This window comes from Eleutherodactylus coqui, chromosome 13 (genome assembly GCF_035609145.1).
Source record: "Eleutherodactylus coqui strain aEleCoq1 chromosome 13, aEleCoq1.hap1, whole genome shotgun sequence".
Taxonomy (NCBI): Eukaryota; Metazoa; Chordata; class Amphibia; order Anura; family Eleutherodactylidae; genus Eleutherodactylus; species Eleutherodactylus coqui.
In genome coordinates, this window is record NC_089849.1 from 42,677,216 (window position 1) to 42,696,621 (window position 19,406).

The following is a 19,406-nucleotide window of genomic DNA, read 5'->3' on the forward strand; positions in this document are numbered from 1 at the left end:
TTGTATGTAATTTCTCCAACTTTTGCCTTGCAGTAAATCTATCGGGAATTCGAACAGTCTAGGTGATGTGGGTGGTGGTACCCGTAGACCAACCCCTCCAGCAACAGGTGAGAGATATGTCTTGTTATCTTCTCTCTGAAAAACTATTCCAACAAAGCTTAAACAGGCAGTATCACTACTTGGTGGATATTTACCCATATGCTCAATATACAGGGTGATCATAATTAAACTAGAGGTCTTCAGAGGTCTCTAGCAAACAAACTGTGGGGCAGAAACAAATAAAATTGTGCATATACTCATTGGGGTATTGTCAGGACTCAGGGTCCAGGAAACTGGAGGTCCCTGAAAATACCCGCAATCCCTGTCCCTACCTAGTTGCCCCCCTGAGCTAAGCCCCAGGCCGACAACTGGGCGACGGTCCCTACACTCATTAGGGAAGGGGAACATCGAGACTAACAAACAAACAGACACTGGAACAAACAACAGCAAGGGGAGTCAGACTATCCGGGTCGGCAACAAGAGGGTGCGCGGTACAAGAAGGCCAGGCAAAGGCAACGTCAGGTCCAAAAAGTGAGAGTCAAAAGTCAGGAGTCACAACAAGAAGTACGCTGGTGTAGCAGGAAGACCAAACTGACACTGGCACTGGAATGCAGACACAAGCAGGTTTAAATGCTGTCAGAGCTCCCGCCCCAATCAGCTGCTGGGGGCCAGGGGCCAGGGGAGGTGACGAGGACTGGGGCTCCCCTGCGCCGCACGGCAGCAGCCCACGTGACAGGACCGGCGGTGAGGGCAAGAGGGAGCCGCCAGCCGCTGGTCCTGATAGGTATGCAGTTTAGATTTTTTGAAGGAAAACAATAGTACTAAATATTACCACCAGGGGAATATTTGGTGCTGTAAAGGGAAAAGAATGGCATATATAATGCAGCTGGTGAAAGGATTCTGTCAGTCTGTTATTCAGATTGGTACTGTACAACTGCAGTGACAGGACTCTCATATTGCCTGAACGAGCCGTGCTGGTTACACTTTATCTACGAGTTGGTAACAAATTAATTGAACATGTACAAGAAGCGCACATTGGACCATATCTATAGAAACATGTACAAGGAGAACACATTGAACAATATCAATAGGAACATGTACAAGGAGAACACATTGGACAATATCAATAGGAACATGTACAAGGAGAACACATTGGACAATATCTATAGGAACATGTACAAGGAGAACACATTGGACAATATCTATAGGAACATGTACAAGGAGAACACATTGGACAATATCTATAGGAACATGTACAAGGAGAACACATTGGACAATATCTATAGGAACATGTACAAGGAGAACACATTGGACAATATCAATAGGAACATGTACAAGGAGAACACATTGGACAATATCTATAGGAACACGTACAAGGAGAACACATTGGACAATATCTATAGGAACATGTACAAGGAGAACACATTGGACAATATCAATAGGAACATGTACAAGGAGAACATATTGGACAATATCTATAGGAACATGTACAAGGAGAACATATTGGACAATATCTATAGGAACACGTACAAGGAGAACACATTGGACAATATCTATAGGAACATGTACAAGGAGAACATATTGGATAATATCTATAGGAACATGTACAAGGAGAACACATTGGACAATATGTATAGGAACATGTACAAGGAGAACACATTGGACAATATCAATAGGAACATGTACAAGGAGAACACATTGGACAATATCTATAGGAACATGTACAAGGAGAACATATTGGATAATATCTATAGGAACATGTACAAGGAGAACACATTGGACAATATCTATAGGAACATTTACAAGGAGAACACATTGGACCATATCTATAGGAACATGTACAAGGAGCACATTGTACCATATCTATAGGAACATGTACAAGAAGAACACATTGGACAATATCTATAAGAACATGTACAAGGAGCACATTGTACCATATCTATAGGAACATGTACAAGGAGAACACATTGGACAATATCTATAAGAACATGCACAAGGAGCACATTGGACCATATCTATAGGAACATGTACAAGGAGAACACATTGGACAATATCTATAAGAACATGTACAAGGAGCACATTGTACCATATCTATAGGAACAAGTAGAAGGAGAACACATTGGACAATATCTATAGGAACATGTACAAGGAGCACATTGGACTATATCTTTAGGAACCTGTACAAGGAGAACACATTGGACAATATCTATAGGAACATGTACAAAGAGCACATTGGACCATATCTATAGGAACATGTACAAAGAGCACATTGGACCATATCTATAGGAACATGCACAAGGAGCACATTGGACCATATCTATAGGAACATGTACAAGGAGAACACATTGGACAATATCTATAGGAACATGTACAAGTAGCGCACATTGTACCATATCTATAGGAACATGTACAAGGAGAACACATTGGACAATATCTATAAGAACATGTACAAGGAGCACATTGTACCATATCTATAGGAACAAGTACAAGGAGAACACATTGGACAATATCTATAGGAACATGTACAAGTAGCGCACATTGTACCATATCTATAGGAACATGTACAAGGAGAACACATTGGACAATATCTATAAGAACATGTACAAGGAGCACATTGTACCACATCTATAGGAACATGTACAAGGAGAACACATTGGACAATATCTATAAGAACATGTACAAGGAGCACATTGGACCATATCTATAGGAACAAGTACAAGGAGAACACATTGGACAATATCTATAGGAACATGTACAAGGAGAACACATTGGACAATATCTATAGGAACATGTACAAGGAGCACATTGGACTATATCTTTAGGAACCTGTACAAGGAGAATACATTGGACAATATCTATAGGAACATGTTCAAAGAGCACATTGGACCATATCTATAGGAACATGTACAAGTAGCACATTAGACCATATTTATAGGAACATGTACAAGGAGAACACATTAGACAATATCTATAGGAACATGTACAAGTAGCGCACATTGTACCATATCTATAGAAACAAGTACAAGGAGAACACATTGGACAATATCTATAGGAAAATATACAAGGAGCACAATGTACCATATCTATAGGAACATATTCAAGGAGAGCATACTGAAGCATATTTATAGGTTTGTCCAACGCGTGTAGAAACAACGTGTTTCAGAATCAGATCTGTTCCTTCTTCAGTTCACATACTTGCTTTGTGTTGTAGTTTACATAAAATCCTTGAGAATGAACCAGCCTGGTTCCGAAACACGTTGGACTAAAGTTTTGGATATCTCCATATCTTTTTATTCATACTTCAACTTCGCTTGGAAAAGTCTGATATTTTTTTTTAACCATCTCCTATAACCATATGGTCAACACAAGTCTGTGTGATCAGAATACAAGGATTCTTTGGATTATCGCATTTATAAGAAAAAAATCTTTTGCATTTCATATTCTCTTTCTTGCACCTCTTGGTCCACCATCTGGTGATAATCATTGCGTGTAAAAGGGCCTTCGTGCAAAAACCCTACTTTCTCATCTGTTTTCCTTTTTAGTATATTTGTTTTTACATTCTTTTGCCTTTTTTAAACTTTTTTCTTTATTTATTTCTTTCATGTTATTGTAACACTTTGGCATTATCTACTTTCTATTGATCACTCTTGTGTCCCCTCTCATTCTGTCCAATACATGTCTCCACCATTTTTTCATCTTCAGGTCCCTTGGAAGCCCAATTAGTATATGATTTAGATGTTGTTGATTTAGAATATGATGAGACAGAGCCTCAGTCTCCCCAGCCAACACCCCACAACAGCACAGGGAGTGTAACAACCCCCCCATCCACTACCAAACGTGTGCCTTTCTTTAAGAAGGTAACCAGTTGGATAGCCATTGTTACTATTAACCCCAGTTAGCCATAAAAGTTTGCAGTTTTGTTCAGATAGCTCTAATACAGGATTGTAATTTGATAACACAAAGCCTGAGTTTGCAGAGTGTTTATATGGAAGAAGTGTGACATGCATCTATCTGTGTTGTGATTTTTTTTCTTTTATATTGCTGTATGGAAATTGATGTTGGTGTAGAGGACACAATTCGAGTAGCGACTACAACTACTATGTGTCATTTATCTTATATGTTATCGAACACAATAAAGTATAGCTGTTAACCATAAAGTTCCTATAGGGTAGAGGGTGTGTAGGGGGCAAACATCAGCCAAACAAGTGGCACATACTCCAAAAGTACTGATTAGATGTCTTTAAAACCTTTTGTCACATGTGTTCCTCCTCACTGTAAGACTTTTTTCATACTGGCAAGCCCATGTGCAGGCCAGAGAATCATAGCCATTAACATTGCATGTATTTTTCTCATCCGTGAAAATGAACCAAAATCCCTAATTTTCAAAAGTCGCATGTCTGAATTGCCTAAGTGGCCATTATGGGTCCATGCGCTGTCCCAGTCTGGTCTGTTTGAGTCCCGTAAAAAAGTCTTAAAGGGGTTGTCTCGCGAAACCAAGTGGGGGTATACACTTCCGAATGGCCATATTAATGCACTTTGTAATGTACATCGTGCATTAAATATGAGCCATACAGAAGTTATTCCACTTACCTGCTCCGTTGCTAGCGTCCCCGTCTCCATGGTTCCGTCTAAATTCGCTGGCAGCTTGCTTTTTTAGACGCGCTTGCGCAGTCCGGTCTTCTCCTTTCAGCACGAGCCGCTTCAGTGTGCTCCCCGCTACAGCTCTTCTGCGCATGCGCAGACGAGCTGTCACTGCTCGGGAGCGCGCTGGAGCGGCCATTCTGTACCATCCTCTGTTAGAGGAAGGTGCAGAAACTGGAGCTGCCGTCCCGAGAAGCCGCCCAGGTGTCCAGCTGTCCCGAGAAGCCGCCCAGGTAAGTGATGGGTCGGGGGTGATGTTCACTGACAGGTGAAGGCCCCGGAGCCCAGCGCTGGGCTCCGGGGCCTTCACCTGGGCTCCGGAACCTAGCGCTGGGCTCCGGGGCCTTCACCTGGGCTCCGGAACCTAGCGCTGGGCTCCGGGGCCTTCATCTGGGCTCCGGAACCTAGCGCTGGGCTCCGGGGCCTTCACCTGGGCTCCGGGGCCTAGCGCTGGGCTCCGGGGCCTTCACCTGGGCTCCGGAACCTAGCGCTGGGCTCCGGGGCCTTCACCTGGGCTGAGGGTCTAGCGCTGGGGAGCCGGGAGCGTAGCGCTGGGGAGCCGGGAGCGTAGCGCTGGGGAGCCGGGAGCGTAGCGCTGGGGAGCCGGGAGCGTAGCGCTGGGGAGCCGGGAGTGTAGCGCTGGGGAGCCGGGGGCTAGCGCCGATTACCTGCTGCCTGGAGGTGGGTGACTGGTCGGCGGCTGCGGTGGGTCCGGTCGGCGGCTGCGGGGCGTCTGGTTGCCATGGAGACACAGCTGGTAGCGTCTCGGGAGCGCGCACGTCGGGCTGCAGCAAGCGACGGGAAAAGAGCCGGCGGCCATCTTGGGGAAACTTTTATAAGTTGCTGAAACGCTGGAACGGTAAGTACAAACCAGCTAGAAAAGTCATTTACAGGGGGGCTTAGTAATGTATGCTTAATGGGGGGGACTGGGCAAAAAAAAAAATTCACTGCTTCCTCGAGACATCTCCTTTAAGTCAGACATTTAGCAAAGCTGTGAGAGGACACATGGCCCCGGTTGGCAGTACTGACCTGCCAATAAAAGGCCCAATTTCTAAAGATTCAGCTCAATTTCTCTTTTTCTGGTACACTCAGGGAGTAGGTTAGTCAGTGCAACTATATGTACTATCACCTATGGTAATATATCACACCACATAGATGCCAAGTCTAAAAAGAACCTGCTGGGTGACAAGTTCATTTTAATGGGAACTTGTCACCACCTACAAGCCACATTAACTAATAGGGCAGGTTCCGAGGAGTCCCGGGATGTAGTTTTCATACTCACCCAGTTCCATGTTTTCACGCTGTCACCTTTGGAAGTTGGCACCAGTGGACTCATCTATGCAGGCTGTGTGCGCCCTCCCATAGAGAACAGTGTGTGTGCACGCACAGCCTGAAGAGACGAGTCTGCTGGCGCTAACTTACACTGCGGGAACGGGGAGTTCGGTGAATATAAAAACTACATCCCCAGACTCCTCAGGACCTTCCCTAGCCCTATGAGCAACATAACTTAGTTTGTGGTTGTCCTAGGTGGTGAAAGGTTCCTTATAATGAGCACAAGGTGAAGACCCTTTCTAAAATTCTTACTGTAAGTTGCTACTCTTTGCCAAATATAAAGAGTAAATTGTACATTGAAGAGTTTGTTCCATAATTAGATTTTGGGAACTGTTTGAAATGTATCAGAAGGCAGCCAGTTGTTGGTCCAGTAGTCGGCATTAGGAATGGCCCACTGTACTGTTGATCTGACTGTATTGTACATCCATGGGAAGCAAATTAGAAAAGTTTAGTTTAGATGGGCACATGATCGTATTTCCTGCAGTTGTCATAGGCAAGACAGTATTATTACATCAGTGCAGAATTGATCATCTGTAGCATTAAAAACACCAAAGATCCCGAATGCATTCATGTCAAAAGGGAACTTTTCATAAAGCATAACTCAACCACTGTTAAAATAGTCGATTTGAGGAAATGTAAATAGTAAGAAAATGCAAATAAAAGACAGAAGACCCTTTTACACGGCCCAATTATCAGGCCCGAATGCCCAGCCAAAATTTTGGTTATACAATCATTGTGCCATGTAAAAGGGACAATTATCAGCTCGTCGGCTGACCGTTGCCTTTTAGTAAGCATAAAAATTCTCTATGGTCAGCTGTACATTGTCTTGTATTGTTGCGTTCAAAGATAGGACCTGAGTTATCTTGGGTGTGCGATGCGCAGGAGTTTCCATTGACTCCTATAGGAGCTGGATAACAAGGGGGAGGTGGAAGGTTGATCAGCTAAACATTCCGATCGTTTAGTTTAAAATTCTAAACAATGGGAATGGGAGATGCAAGGAGATAAGAGGGAGGGAGTGCTGCTGTGCCACTAAACACAGAATCACTTTTAAATGTACCACTGTACGCTCCTGTTAGTCCCTGCGGGGATTCCCTCGGGGTTCCCTTCATCGCCCCTGGGCTTTCCCATTTCCCAATGGGGAATAACAGGAGTTTACAGCGGGACATTTTAAACTTGCTTTTCAGCTGTCTCCGAGAACGAGGAATTCCCTGTAGCATGGAGAGAAGGAATTTCCCTGCAGGGGAAAATGAGGGAATCTCTGGGAAAACCCCTCTAGCACCTCCCACTCTCTTTAGCCCCACCCTCCATCTCTACCTCCTATGGGGGAATTCTTCTGTAGCAGGGAGGGAAGGGTTCGCTGCTGGACGTAATTACACTGACTGTCATTATGCCTTTTAGCCCTTAAACTACCCCTTAACGTCTGTGCCGCTAATAGGTAGTTTAAGGGCTAAAAGGCATAATGACAGTCACTGTAATTACGTCCTGCAGGGGACCATTCTTTCCCGATTACAGTGAAATAACCCCATAGCGGGGAACAAGAGAGGTGAAGAAAAGCCTCGGGGGAACCCTCTTTTCTGCAGGGCTTCCCTTCATCTCAGTGGGATTGTAGGGATGTCACTAGCAGCGGCGAGACAGCGGTTCACCTGCAGAAAAGAATAGGGAAATCCCCAGCAGCGGGTGAATCCCTTATTCCTCCCTGCAGGCAAACCCCGGCATTATGCTGCTGGGAAATTTCTTCTTCCCTGCAGGCGAACCCTGGTCTCACGGCTGCTGGGAATATCCCTCCAGCCCCGCTGAAATGAAGGGGGGTTCCCCCGGGACTTTCCTTTACCTCTCTCTCTCCTCCCAGAGCAGCAGTGCTTTTTTAACTTTACGGCGCTTTGTCCTGGGCTTTAATCCCACCCAATTGCAGAAATACAGCACGGGATTAAAGCCTCTGCCCCTGCAATCAAGCAGGAGCAGGCCAGGTTGTCAGCTGTTAGTCACAGCTGAGAACCTGAAGGAGAAGGGAGAAGCGTTTTTTACCCACTTCTGCCTTCTCCTTTCCCCGGTACATTAGTGCTCAATGAGAGCTATATAATAAAAAGTCAAAGTGGAAGTATTGGGATTTCCTGTTACAACAGTGATTTTCATGCTCGTGTGAATGAGGGCTCAATTTGAATTCATTGGAAAGGGTGAAATTTGCTGCAGATCTGCACCAAAATCTGCAGCAAATCAGTGACTTGTGAACAAACCCTAAGCAGCCTCCTGATGAGTTCCAATAGTCAGTGGCACATGGCAATGTTTTATATTCCTAAAGAGGGATTGTAGGAAATTAGAATACTGAGTATCTGTGAATTAAAGCGAATGCTGCCTTCCAATAGGTGGCGCTGCAGAGGTATTGTTTCATCTCCCTTATTTGCATAAAGCACTACTAAACTCTTAGCAAACTTCTGAGATGTCATAGTGACATATTAGACATTTTGATTGGTGGAGGTTCGGGTGCTAAGACCCGCAATGATTGCAAAAATTGCAGGAGGCAAAAATATTCATCTGAGTGCCGTGTCCAATTTTTTAGATCTCCTCAAGAGTTACATGAGCTCAATACAGTGTTTCTGCTATTTCTTTTTAGCAATCTGTGGTGTTCTCAGCATCTGTACCCCCATTACTCAAAATGTCTGACATGGCACTATGACAGGTCAGACGTTTGCTGAAACCTTAGTTACTCTTAACTTTTCACATGATAGCTTTGTATGGCTGCATGTTCTAAATATGCATGTCATGTAATTAATGCAATAACATGCATGGTTTGTCTTCTTGTCTCCCCTCTACCCTTTTCCTTTCTTATTTTCTAACTATTGTCCTTCTTCCTCCTCTTAACCTACACCAACTTCTCCTTGCCCTCTTCTATTATACCCTGCTCATCTCACATTGCTTTCCTTACTCCTTACAAATAGCCAAACAGAGGCAGAAGTCAGTAAGTAATCGTATATGTCTACTGTATTGCCTCTCTTTGTTCCTTTGTCTAGTTTTGATGTGGTGTGGGTTTCCTGAGTACTGCATGCTGTGAAGTGTGTATGGACAGTAGATTTGGATAAACATAGTTGCATGGTGCATGAAGGTACTGGGCTGTAGAAGAGGTATGATCTGGTCTTTCTCTTACAGACTGAGCATATCCCTCCCTATGATGTGGTTCCATCCATGAGGCCAATCATTTTAGTTGGACCCTCACTGAAAGGATATGAGGTATATGAGCTAAGTAAACAATCTATAAATACCAGTGTCTTCTCGCAACTTAAAAGTGTTGTCCCACTTCTAAACGTTTTACTGCAGGAAGCAGACAGCTTAATGCATTGCGTAGTGGCCGGGCTGGTACTGCAGGCTGAATCCTATTAAAGTGAATGAGACTGAGTCTGCAATACCAACTCTGCCCACTGAGCAATGTACGACGCCACCTGCTGCCTGCAGCAAATCAGCTAGAAGGTGGTCATCCCTTTAGGGTGGACACCCACTTGCAATTTTTTTCCCTGCGATGCGACAGTGATGATTATGAAACCAATGATTTTCAATGGTTTCATACTCATTTGCGATGTTGCATTGCAGAGAAGAAATCTGCCATGTCACTCAGTGTTTTCAATGGGGCCAGCGGCAGCAACACTAGCCCCATTGAAAACATAGGGAGTATACCACGGACTTCTTCCACAGCTGTGACAGAAGTCTGGGATGCTATCCCATTGCTTTCAATGGGGTCGGCGCTGCTGCTGGCCCCATTGAAAGCAGTGGTTTTGTGGCAACCCTCGCAGCATGATTTTCGGGGAAGGGCTTGAAATATAAGCCCTTCCCTGAAAATCATCCCTAGCTGGGGAGAAACACAAAAAAAAATCTTTACTCACCTCTCTGTCGCTCAGGCGTGTTCTCTGGCTGGCTCACCTGCACTGCTGTCCAGCACTTTCAGCAGGCGGAGATTTAAAAATCACCACCTCCTGAAAGGGCTGTGCTAATTACAGGCAGCGTTTAGCTATTCATTAATGAGCGCTCAGCCAATCAGCACAGCCCTTTCAGGAGGTGTAAATTTTTAAATCCCTGCCTGCTGGAAGTGCTGGACAGCAGTGCCGGGGAGCCAGTTGGAGAACGCGCGTGAGCAGCGGAGAGGTGAGTAAAGATTTTTTTTGTTTTTCTCACCAGCTAGGGATGATTTTTAGGGTAGGACTTATATTTCAAGCCCTTCCCCGAAAATCATGCTGCGGGGGTTGCCACAAAACCACTGCTTTCAACAGGGCCTGCAGCAGCGTCAACCCCAGTGAAAGCCATGGGATAGCATTCTGAACTTCTGCCACAGCTGTGGCAGAGGATTCCTTTATCCCATGTTTTCAATGGGGCTAGGTCTGCTGCCGCTGGCCCCATTGAAAATACTGGCGATATCGTAGCGCTTTTCTTGCGCTGCGAGGCGAGTGTTTTCACTCGCTCTCACAGCGCAAGAAATCAAAACGCCAGTGGGTGTGAGCCCTTAAAGTAAAATTGCACCTTTAAAATAAAATGTCACAGTTGAACTGTAAAAGTTGAGTAACTCCTTTTTTGTTTAATTGATCTCATATTGTCTTCTCCATCCATATATAGAGCTGCTGTTGAAACATGTTCAAAATTCTTATTTTTATTTCTTCCTTGCTTTTTTCAGATTTATTCTTTTACTTGTACCAGTACTATTATACATTGTACGTTAGTCTTCTATTCTTCAACATATTTGTATACCCGCAGGTCACAGATATGATGCAGAAGGCCTTGTTTGACTTCTTGAAGCATCGCTTTGATGGAAGGTATTCAGGACCTTTAATCTTGATTTCTGATTAGCAGTTTATAAACGGATAATTGTCATAAAACCAAATGTGAAATTTTGCTAAATCTAACAAAAGTAACAGCCAATGACTGAAATGGGGCTGCACAATGGATGTTTTTATGAAACGCTAGAGGAACACATTTAAAAATGTTAATTTTTTTTGAGGAAATGAATTGCAAAAATGTCTACATTGTAAACTTCGCACCGAAGGTCAATGTCTGTAATGTCTTCTTGCTTTCATATAGTTCTTAAAGAGACAGTAATAGGGAGAAAGCCATAAATCCCAGTTGGCTGGGAGGGGACAGCCTGCAGCTCATGAATGTAGCAAACTCCAGGCTCAGAACGCTCACAGAATGCAGCAACTCACGGCACAGCTATCATGCAAATAATCGCTAGATCGATTGATTTGAACGGTTATGGTTAGATGTAAATGCATGCAGCGAATGAACGATTAGCAACAAATTGTTAGATTATCGCTGATCAGATCTTGCATGCGGACCTGAAAATCCTTGTTCATTTGCTGCGGCATCATTTTGTATAAGCAGGCGTTGTGCAATTTGCCAAGTAGAAAGAAGTGGCAGAAGGGTTGACTAGCATGGCAGTGATCCAATGAACAATCGAAAATACCCTATTGTTCAGCGTACATGCATGCCAAGTGAACAATACAGCTCACTACTTCACTGCTGGCTGTATGCGCATTCCAATTTATCTTGCCATGTAAAAGGGCCTTAATAAACTGTTTATTTAGGGTGGCTTCACACTTGCTTTAGGGCTTTTATTTATAATTCCGTCTCTGTTTCATTTTTGAAGCAGAGAAGTGAAATAAACATTTCCATTTTTTTCCTAATTGATTTCGATGGATTAAAAAAAAAAGAATGCTTTCAGTATTTTTCTGTTCAATTAGGCTAGTCTCACATGGATGGGTCGGATTTCGTATTCGGAAGCCCGCAGCAGAATCCAGCTTTGACCGCGGCTTGTGCCCCCGCATGACCATGGACGCTCGCCATCAGTCATGCGCAGAAGAGAGTTTAAAAAAATATTTACATTTTCCGTGCCGTTCCTAGGCGATGATGCGGGTACCCGCAGCCTATCCGCAATGTAAATTGCGGATGTGTCGCAAGTCGGGCGGCTTCCATTGACTTCAATAGAAGCCTTCTGTGCGGAGTCCACACAAAAAAACACTTTCTGCGATTTATTTCCGCTTGTGGAATTCGCTGTCTGCTTATCTGAGTGGATATGCCAATGTTCTATTCTTTCACTGTGTGCAGAATACCGCGGATTGTTCGAGCGGGTGATGGTTACGGATTCCACAATTTAAATCCGGTCGTGTGAGACAGTCCTTATGGTCCTGTTTTTTTACCGGAAAAAATAATACAGTCTGCAGCACTACTTGTCCGGTTAAAAAATGGAATCTTAACAGAATAGAAACAGACTGAGAGCATTCCTTTTACTTCAAAACACATTGTGATCAATAGGGAAAACACATAAACGTATGTTTCTAATTTAATTCCGCTTCTCTGCTCCAAAAATGGAACAGACAGACACAATTGTGACTAAAAGTCACAACGCACATATGAATGTAGCTATAGTCAGAAAACTGCAGGTGCCGAATAGTTCTGACAGGTTTCCTTTAAAGGACTTAAAGGAGATGTCCCGCGCCGAAACTGGTTTTTTTTTTTTTTAACCCCCCCCCCCGTTCGGCGCGAGACAACCCCGATGCAGGGGTTAAAAAAACCACCCGCACAGCGCTTACCTGAATCCCGGCGGTCCGGCGTCTTCATACTCACCTGCTGAAGATGGCCGCCGGGATCTTCTACCTTCGTGGACCGCAGCTCTTCTGTGCGGTCCACTGCCGATTCCAGCCTCCTGATTGGCTGGAATCGGCACGTGACGGGGCGGAGCTACACGGAGCCGCTCTCTGGCACGAGCGGCTCCATAGAAGACTGCTGAAGACCCGGACTGCGCAAGCGCGGCTAATTTGGCCATCGGAGGCCAAAAATTAGTCGGCACCATGGAGACGAGGACGCTAGCAACGGAGCAGGTAAGTATAAAACTTTTTATAACTTCTGTATGGCTCATAATTAATGCACAATGTACATTACAAAGTGCATTATTATGGCCATGCAGAAGTGTATAGACCCACTTGCTGCCTCGGGACAACCCCTTTAAAGGGTTTGTCCTGGTGTCAACTCTTGATAATCCACCCTTAGGGCGAGCACCCACTGGCGTTTGCGTTTTCCGCGGGAAAAAACGCAGCGTTTTCGCCGCGTTTCCCGCGTTTTTTCCGCGCGCTTTTCGCGGCGTTTTTCGCGGCGTTTTCGCGGCTTTTCCATTAATTTCAATGGAGAAAAATAAGGACACATATGCAACTGACAGTTCCTATGTTAAAAACGCAAACGCAACGCAAAAAAAATGCCAGTGGACAGGAACACATGTTATCTCTATGCCTGTGCAGGAAAAACGCAAAACGCAAAACGCAAAACGCAGGTAAAAAAACGCCAGTGGGTGCTCGCGCTTAGGGTAGGTAGATCCTACCACCTGGGATTCCTGCCGATCAGTGTTCAGCTGCCCAGTGTTCTCATGCACTGAGCAGATTTCTGCAGGAAGCAGACAGCTCCATTCGCACAGCAGTGGTCAGGCTTGGTATTACATGTAAGGTTCCCATTGAAGTGAGCGGGATCTTAGTGTGTAATACCATGTCTGGCTGCTGCAATGGGATTGAATCTGTCTGCTAACTGCAGAAATGAGCTCAGTGCATGAATGTGCATGTCTGGTGAACAACTGATCATTGGGGTTCTGGAATGACAGAACCCTAAGAACAGGCCATCAGTAGTTTATAAGTGGACAACCCCTTTAAACGGTTTCTCCTAAGATCACATGGATTGCTTCTATATCTGAAGTTATTATTCTTTACAGATATACCCATTTTTAATTGCTCTGACCATGCCTTGAGCATGCAGGGTGAGCGTGTGCAGCGCAGACATGTCTTTGCTTTCTCTTCTATTTTGTAAGCTCAGTTCCGCCTCTCTGACTAAAGGTTGGCTATTTTGTATGCATAGGTAAGATTTAATTGGTCTTATCAGAGCTATAATAAGGGGTTTTTGCAGAGCTCCAGCCCCCTCTCCTCTTCCCACTGTGTAAATAAAGCTTTGAAGGAGGACAAAGGGTTAAAGTGAAGCTGTCAGAAATGTCACTATTAAGCCACCACCATAGCGCTATCCAGCATGTTCAATGTATTACATGCATGTATTTGTCTAAAAATCATATTAATAGACAGCTCAAATTCTTATACCCCAGTTAGACATGTCTTTTGAGCGATAATCGTTGTGTCTAAACGCGCGGCCATTGTGTACTGTCCGTGAACAATTCGCTCATCGTTAATTTTCAGCTAGCTGAAAGACAACTATGAGCCCTATCAGGGCTGCTCGCTGAGTTCTCAGCGGGATTCTGCTGATACTATTGTTTCAGATGGTATCCCACTGGGAGAACACAGCGGGAATATGCAGAAGACAGCGCTCCAGCTGTCCTGTGTATACCCTGCTTGGAGCGCTCAGCTGGATACCAGCTGAGCACTCCGAGAGCACAGCAGTTCTCGGAGCACGTAAATGCACACAACGATTATCACTTAAAGGATTGCCTTTGAGCGATAACTGTTATGTCTAAATGGGCCCTTACTCTTATTTGTTTGGTACCTTGTATGTAAATGCCCAGTCTCCAGTTATCTGAGCAGTGCCTGCAGCTCTCTGAGTCACTGTGTCAGCAGACTGTTCATGCCACCTCCGCGGCTCCTGATGTCAATGATTGTCTATCATCGCTCCATTCAGTACAAGGTTTGCCCCTCATCAGTGTGTAGCAGGCTTGTGGCTTAGTTCGTGAGATGCCTATGATGTGGGTCAGGAGCGGTGTGTTGTCTCCTCAAGGAGAGCACCCAAAAGGTGTGTAGAGACACCTAGGGGGTGAGTGGGTCAGGGGACGGCATAATCTCTCCCAAAGGAGAGCACCCAAAAGGGGCATGGGGACACCTAAAAGATGAGTAAGGAGACTTTCTGGAGCTCTACTTGTAATGTAAAGCAGTGGATAAAAAACCTGGTGCGTGGGGAAACCCTCCAAATAAATGTCTGTTTAGTAAGTTGGTCAAGTGAAACAGTCTTTGTTTATACTAGCAATAAAACGCTTTTCAATTCAGAGAGCCTCTAAGTTGGGGCTAATTCCCACGAACGGAACACAGCGGAAATCCATGGCATTATCCCGTAGCTATTAGGTTCTATTGAACCTAATAGCTTTCTGTCTGCCAATGTTCAAGCTGCAGAATTCCACAGCGTGAAAGAAATCGTGGCATATTCTAATTGCCGTGGAAAAACGTGCGGCCAAGCCGCTTGTCACGCGATTCTTCTGCTGTGAGCACTCCACCAGCAGAATATCGCAGCGGAGTGCAAAACAGCATCTCCAAAGACACCACACACACCTCCTTGGATCCGCATCACGACCCACCGCCGGCTGCGTCACCGCCCACCGCTAGCACGTTATGCGCTGCATTGTGTATGCTCGCCGGACGAAGTCGTGCGGTGGATTCGGAGAGGTGAGTATGGTGTTTTTGGGGGTGCCGTGTTGGACTCCGCTGCGATATTCCGCTGGCGGAGTCTGACATGGCTGTGGGCATGAGGCCTTAAGCTGTGGAATAGATGGAATGTTACATGTGTGGAACAATTACACAAGCACCCACACATAAACAACTCTACAAAGATAGACTAGACTGGTCCCCCTCTACATTATCATGCTAAAGAAAGATGATTTTGTAATTGAATATATATGTACCTGTTCAGGATCAGACCTTTACACCCACAGGATATCTTATACTTGAATGAGACTTAGCTGCAATACCAGACACAGCCTATAGATAAGGGTGGTGGTGTTTCTGTAAGAAAGCATCCACATTTTTCAAATCTCACACAACCTGTTTAAAAGGAACCTTTCACATTGAACATATAGTCTGATCTGTGGGAAGCGTGTTATAGAGCAGGAGAAGCTAAGCAGAACACAGATCGCTGTGAATCCCTGATGGGACCGCCCACCGGACTCCTAAACATAGAAAGAGCAAGGATTTCAATGAATATGTTACAAATTATACCGATCCTTTTCCACATAACTATATATCACCCTGTTTAGCTCCTCCTGCTCTATAACATGCTGCCCATAGATAGCACAACATGCCCAAGGTGACAGGTTCCCTTTAAGGATTGCTCAGCCCAAAAAATGCCTCCACTGGGTGCAGGCAGTGCAGTTATTTTAGGAGGCTATGCTGTCAAACATTGTGAGCCTTTCTATTCAACCAGATATTTTAAAATGGGTAATAATAAACCTGCTGTCAAGCGATGAGTCAGAAATATAGAGATTATAATAATGATATGGAAATCCCCAGACTTCATGTAATATCAGCGGCGTAGTAAGAGACAGCGAAGCTTTGTACGAAGTCACCCGGGAACATAAGTGACTCATTCCATGCAGCGCTTGACAAGCCACATTCCCACCCGCTCAGCATAAATGAAGACTATTTATATGCGAATATCAGAGTAACTGCTGTGGACAGTCCATATGATACCTTAATCCACGGATTATCCAGCTCCTCCTCTCTGAACTGAGATCTTCTACATATCAATGTGATAGTTTCATTTAGAAGAAAATAAATATTACACTAATTAGCTAAAAACAAAGAAGATATTTATTTCGATAAATATAACTATTGATGGGGGTCTATACATTTCGGTAATTAACGCGTGTTAAGCCCCATTTACACGCAAAGATGATCACTCAAAATTCATTCAAAAGATAGGATGACTGACAGTTTGAGCAATCATTTTCTATAAGCTGCTAATGGGCACTAATGCCCATTAGTAGTTTATTACCTTCATTTGCATATAAATTAGCCTTCCTGAGCTGTATGCAGATAACAGTAGGTGGTCTGTTATCTGCATACAGACCCTTTGTTCTGCAGCGGAACTGCAGCTGAATACAATTTTATCAGCACTCCCCTGGAGAATCACAGCATGCGATTCCTGCTATCAGCCGAACAATGGATTTTAAACTCAACATAAAATCATTGTACGGCCGAAAAGCAAATGATGGTAGCATTTACACGCAACTTATTATTGCAACTTGATTATTGCTCAAAAAACAATTGTGAGGTGTGATAAAAATGAGTTATTTTGGATGTTTTTTTTATATATAATCTTCAGGGCATTCACCATGTGAGTAAAATAATATGTTAAATTCTTTTGTGGGTCGTGTTGAAAGCAGCTATAGAAATTTTGAGATTTTTTTAATTTTATTATTTTACATAGTAAGTAAGGAAAAAAGGGCTTTTGACTTGTTTTATTTTTAGATTGTTATAACATTTTTATTACAATTTTTCACTTTTTAGTTTTGCTCCACTAGGAGACTTTGTACTTCATTAGGAATGATCGCCCCTAGAATAATAATAATATAATAATAATCTTTATTTGTATAGCGCCAACTTATATAGGCCACTGTAGATGGCAGATACAGAAGCCATTGTCAAGCCTTCGTGTGCCATAGCAACTTATGGCACAGCACAATTGCATCATGGTGAGCCGCTAGGTAACAGAATGAGCCCCTTCCCTCTCTCAGCCTTTTACATGTTGCGGTCACATTGACTACGGCATTTAAGTGGTTAAATGGCTGGAATAGGAACTAACTTTAATCCTGGCCATTAGAGCTGGAGCCCTGCTATCATTAGACAGGTAAGCCTCCTCTCTTTCCAGCATTGGACACCCGTGCCATCCTTATTCCAATGTGCCACAGAAAATGCTTATGCACTGGAATAAGGCCCCTTAGTGACTGCTGTAAAAAGTACTATTGATTCCAGGGCCCTGTACATATGAAAGGGTTTAGGTACATAACATAAGACAACAAAAGCACAATAAAGATGAACTAAATGAATGACAGACTGGTTATTCTGCTGTTTTATGCAATTATATCATTAGCAGAATCACCAGAAGTGTATTTATACATTGTTTATGCATTGCTGCTCATTTGTGCTCACAGTTTAAAGGAAGTCGCCTATATTTAGTGCACAAAGCTAATACTGACATATGATGTACCGACTACAGAAAATATCTTCCTCTGTGCTTTCAAATGCAAAAAATCTGATTTCCTGTGCTTCCCACCCAGCATGCAAATTGATATCCAACTGTGCACATGTCCAACTCAGGCTGGAGATAACATATGTTACAATTGAGAACGATGACCATGTCCAGATCAGACGTAATAATTGTCCAGCACGACGGATGTATATATTAGAAATACCTCGGTGAACAAAAGATATACCACAACTCAAAAAGAGAGAAAATGGAAATCTCACCTTATCACGCTAAAACAGGAAACACCCTGACTGAAAACAGAGCGATCGTCCTGACAGGGGCGGCCCCATGTTCAGAACCTGAGGCTACCATTTAGATGATAAATGTTTGACAGATGTAGATATCAATAATAACGACAACACCGAGTAAGAGTTGAACAAGACCAGATGATAGTTAAAGACCAAAGACTTATCTGAAATAGGGATGACACCTAAAGGACTTGGAGCAGAACTCCACCATGAGAGGAATAACCGGCGCCCCCTGAGAGGAGGGGTTGGAATTGTTATACTACAAAAATGGCTGATAGGCCGACTGGGGACACAACCTTCCTGCCAACCAATCAAAACATAGGCTGGGCTTGACGTCAGCCCGAACCCGCTTTTTTGTAGCAGCTGTCACACTGTAACACTATAGAAGCCAGTACGCCACAACACCTGCGCCACACTTACGGCTTTGGTTAATGTGTGTAACATCCTTAGGCCTTAGTCAGACGGGCGGTTTTTCGCGCGATTTGCGGATCGCATGACGGATGCGCATCCGCAAATCGCGTGACCGGTGCGCGCAAGTCGCCCGCAAATCGCCCGAAAATCTGCTCCTAGCCGCGTTTCATTAGAAACGGGCCGGAGCTGTCCAGCGCATTGCATTCAATGGAGACGGCAATAGAGCCGCCTCCATTTAAAGCAATGTGCTGCGGGCGAGCCCGGGATGAATTGTCGGTAAGGGCTTAAATATATAAGCCCGTCCCTGCAATTCATCCTAAAATGTGTTAAAATAAAAAAAAATTGTATACTCACCTTCTCCCGGCAGCCGGAGCTCCGTGCGGCCGTCCTGCAGTGGGTGTGAAGGGGGTGTGAGTCAGACCTGCCCCCTGATTGGCTTAGCGCTGAGCCAATCAGAGGCATGAATTCATGAATGGATGTGAGTCAGACCTGCCCCTGATTGGCTCAGCGCTGAGAGGCAGCAGTCACTCACCCATTCATGAATTCATGAATGGGTGTGTGAGTGAAACCGGCCTCTGATTGGTCAGGGCTGTGACCAATCAGAGCCAGATCATTCAGCAGGCGGGGATTTTAAAGCCCCGCCGGCTGAATAGTGCCGAGAAGCAGTTCAGGAGAACTGACAGCGGCCGCGGCTGGACTCCGGCTGCAGCGGAAAGGTGAGTATACAATTTTTTTTTATTTTAACACATTTTAGGATGAATTGCA

The 19,406-nt window shown here is 44.3% G+C and overlaps 1 protein-coding gene across 3 annotated transcripts in view; it reads left to right on the forward strand.

Moving 5' to 3' along the window:
* CACNB1 (calcium voltage-gated channel auxiliary subunit beta 1) overlaps positions 1-19,406 on the forward strand; it is a 69,410-nt gene that overhangs the window by 42,441 nt on the left and 7,563 nt on the right. For all 3 annotated transcript variants that reach the window (XM_066587365.1, XM_066587366.1, XM_066587367.1), the window contains 4 exons: positions 34-107; positions 3,742-3,896; positions 9,157-9,237; positions 10,747-10,805. In XM_066587365.1, coding sequence (XP_066443462.1) covers positions 34-107; positions 3,742-3,896; positions 9,157-9,237; positions 10,747-10,805 — 369 coding nt within the window. The remainder of the gene's footprint in view (positions 1-33; positions 108-3,741; positions 3,897-9,156; positions 9,238-10,746; positions 10,806-19,406) is intronic.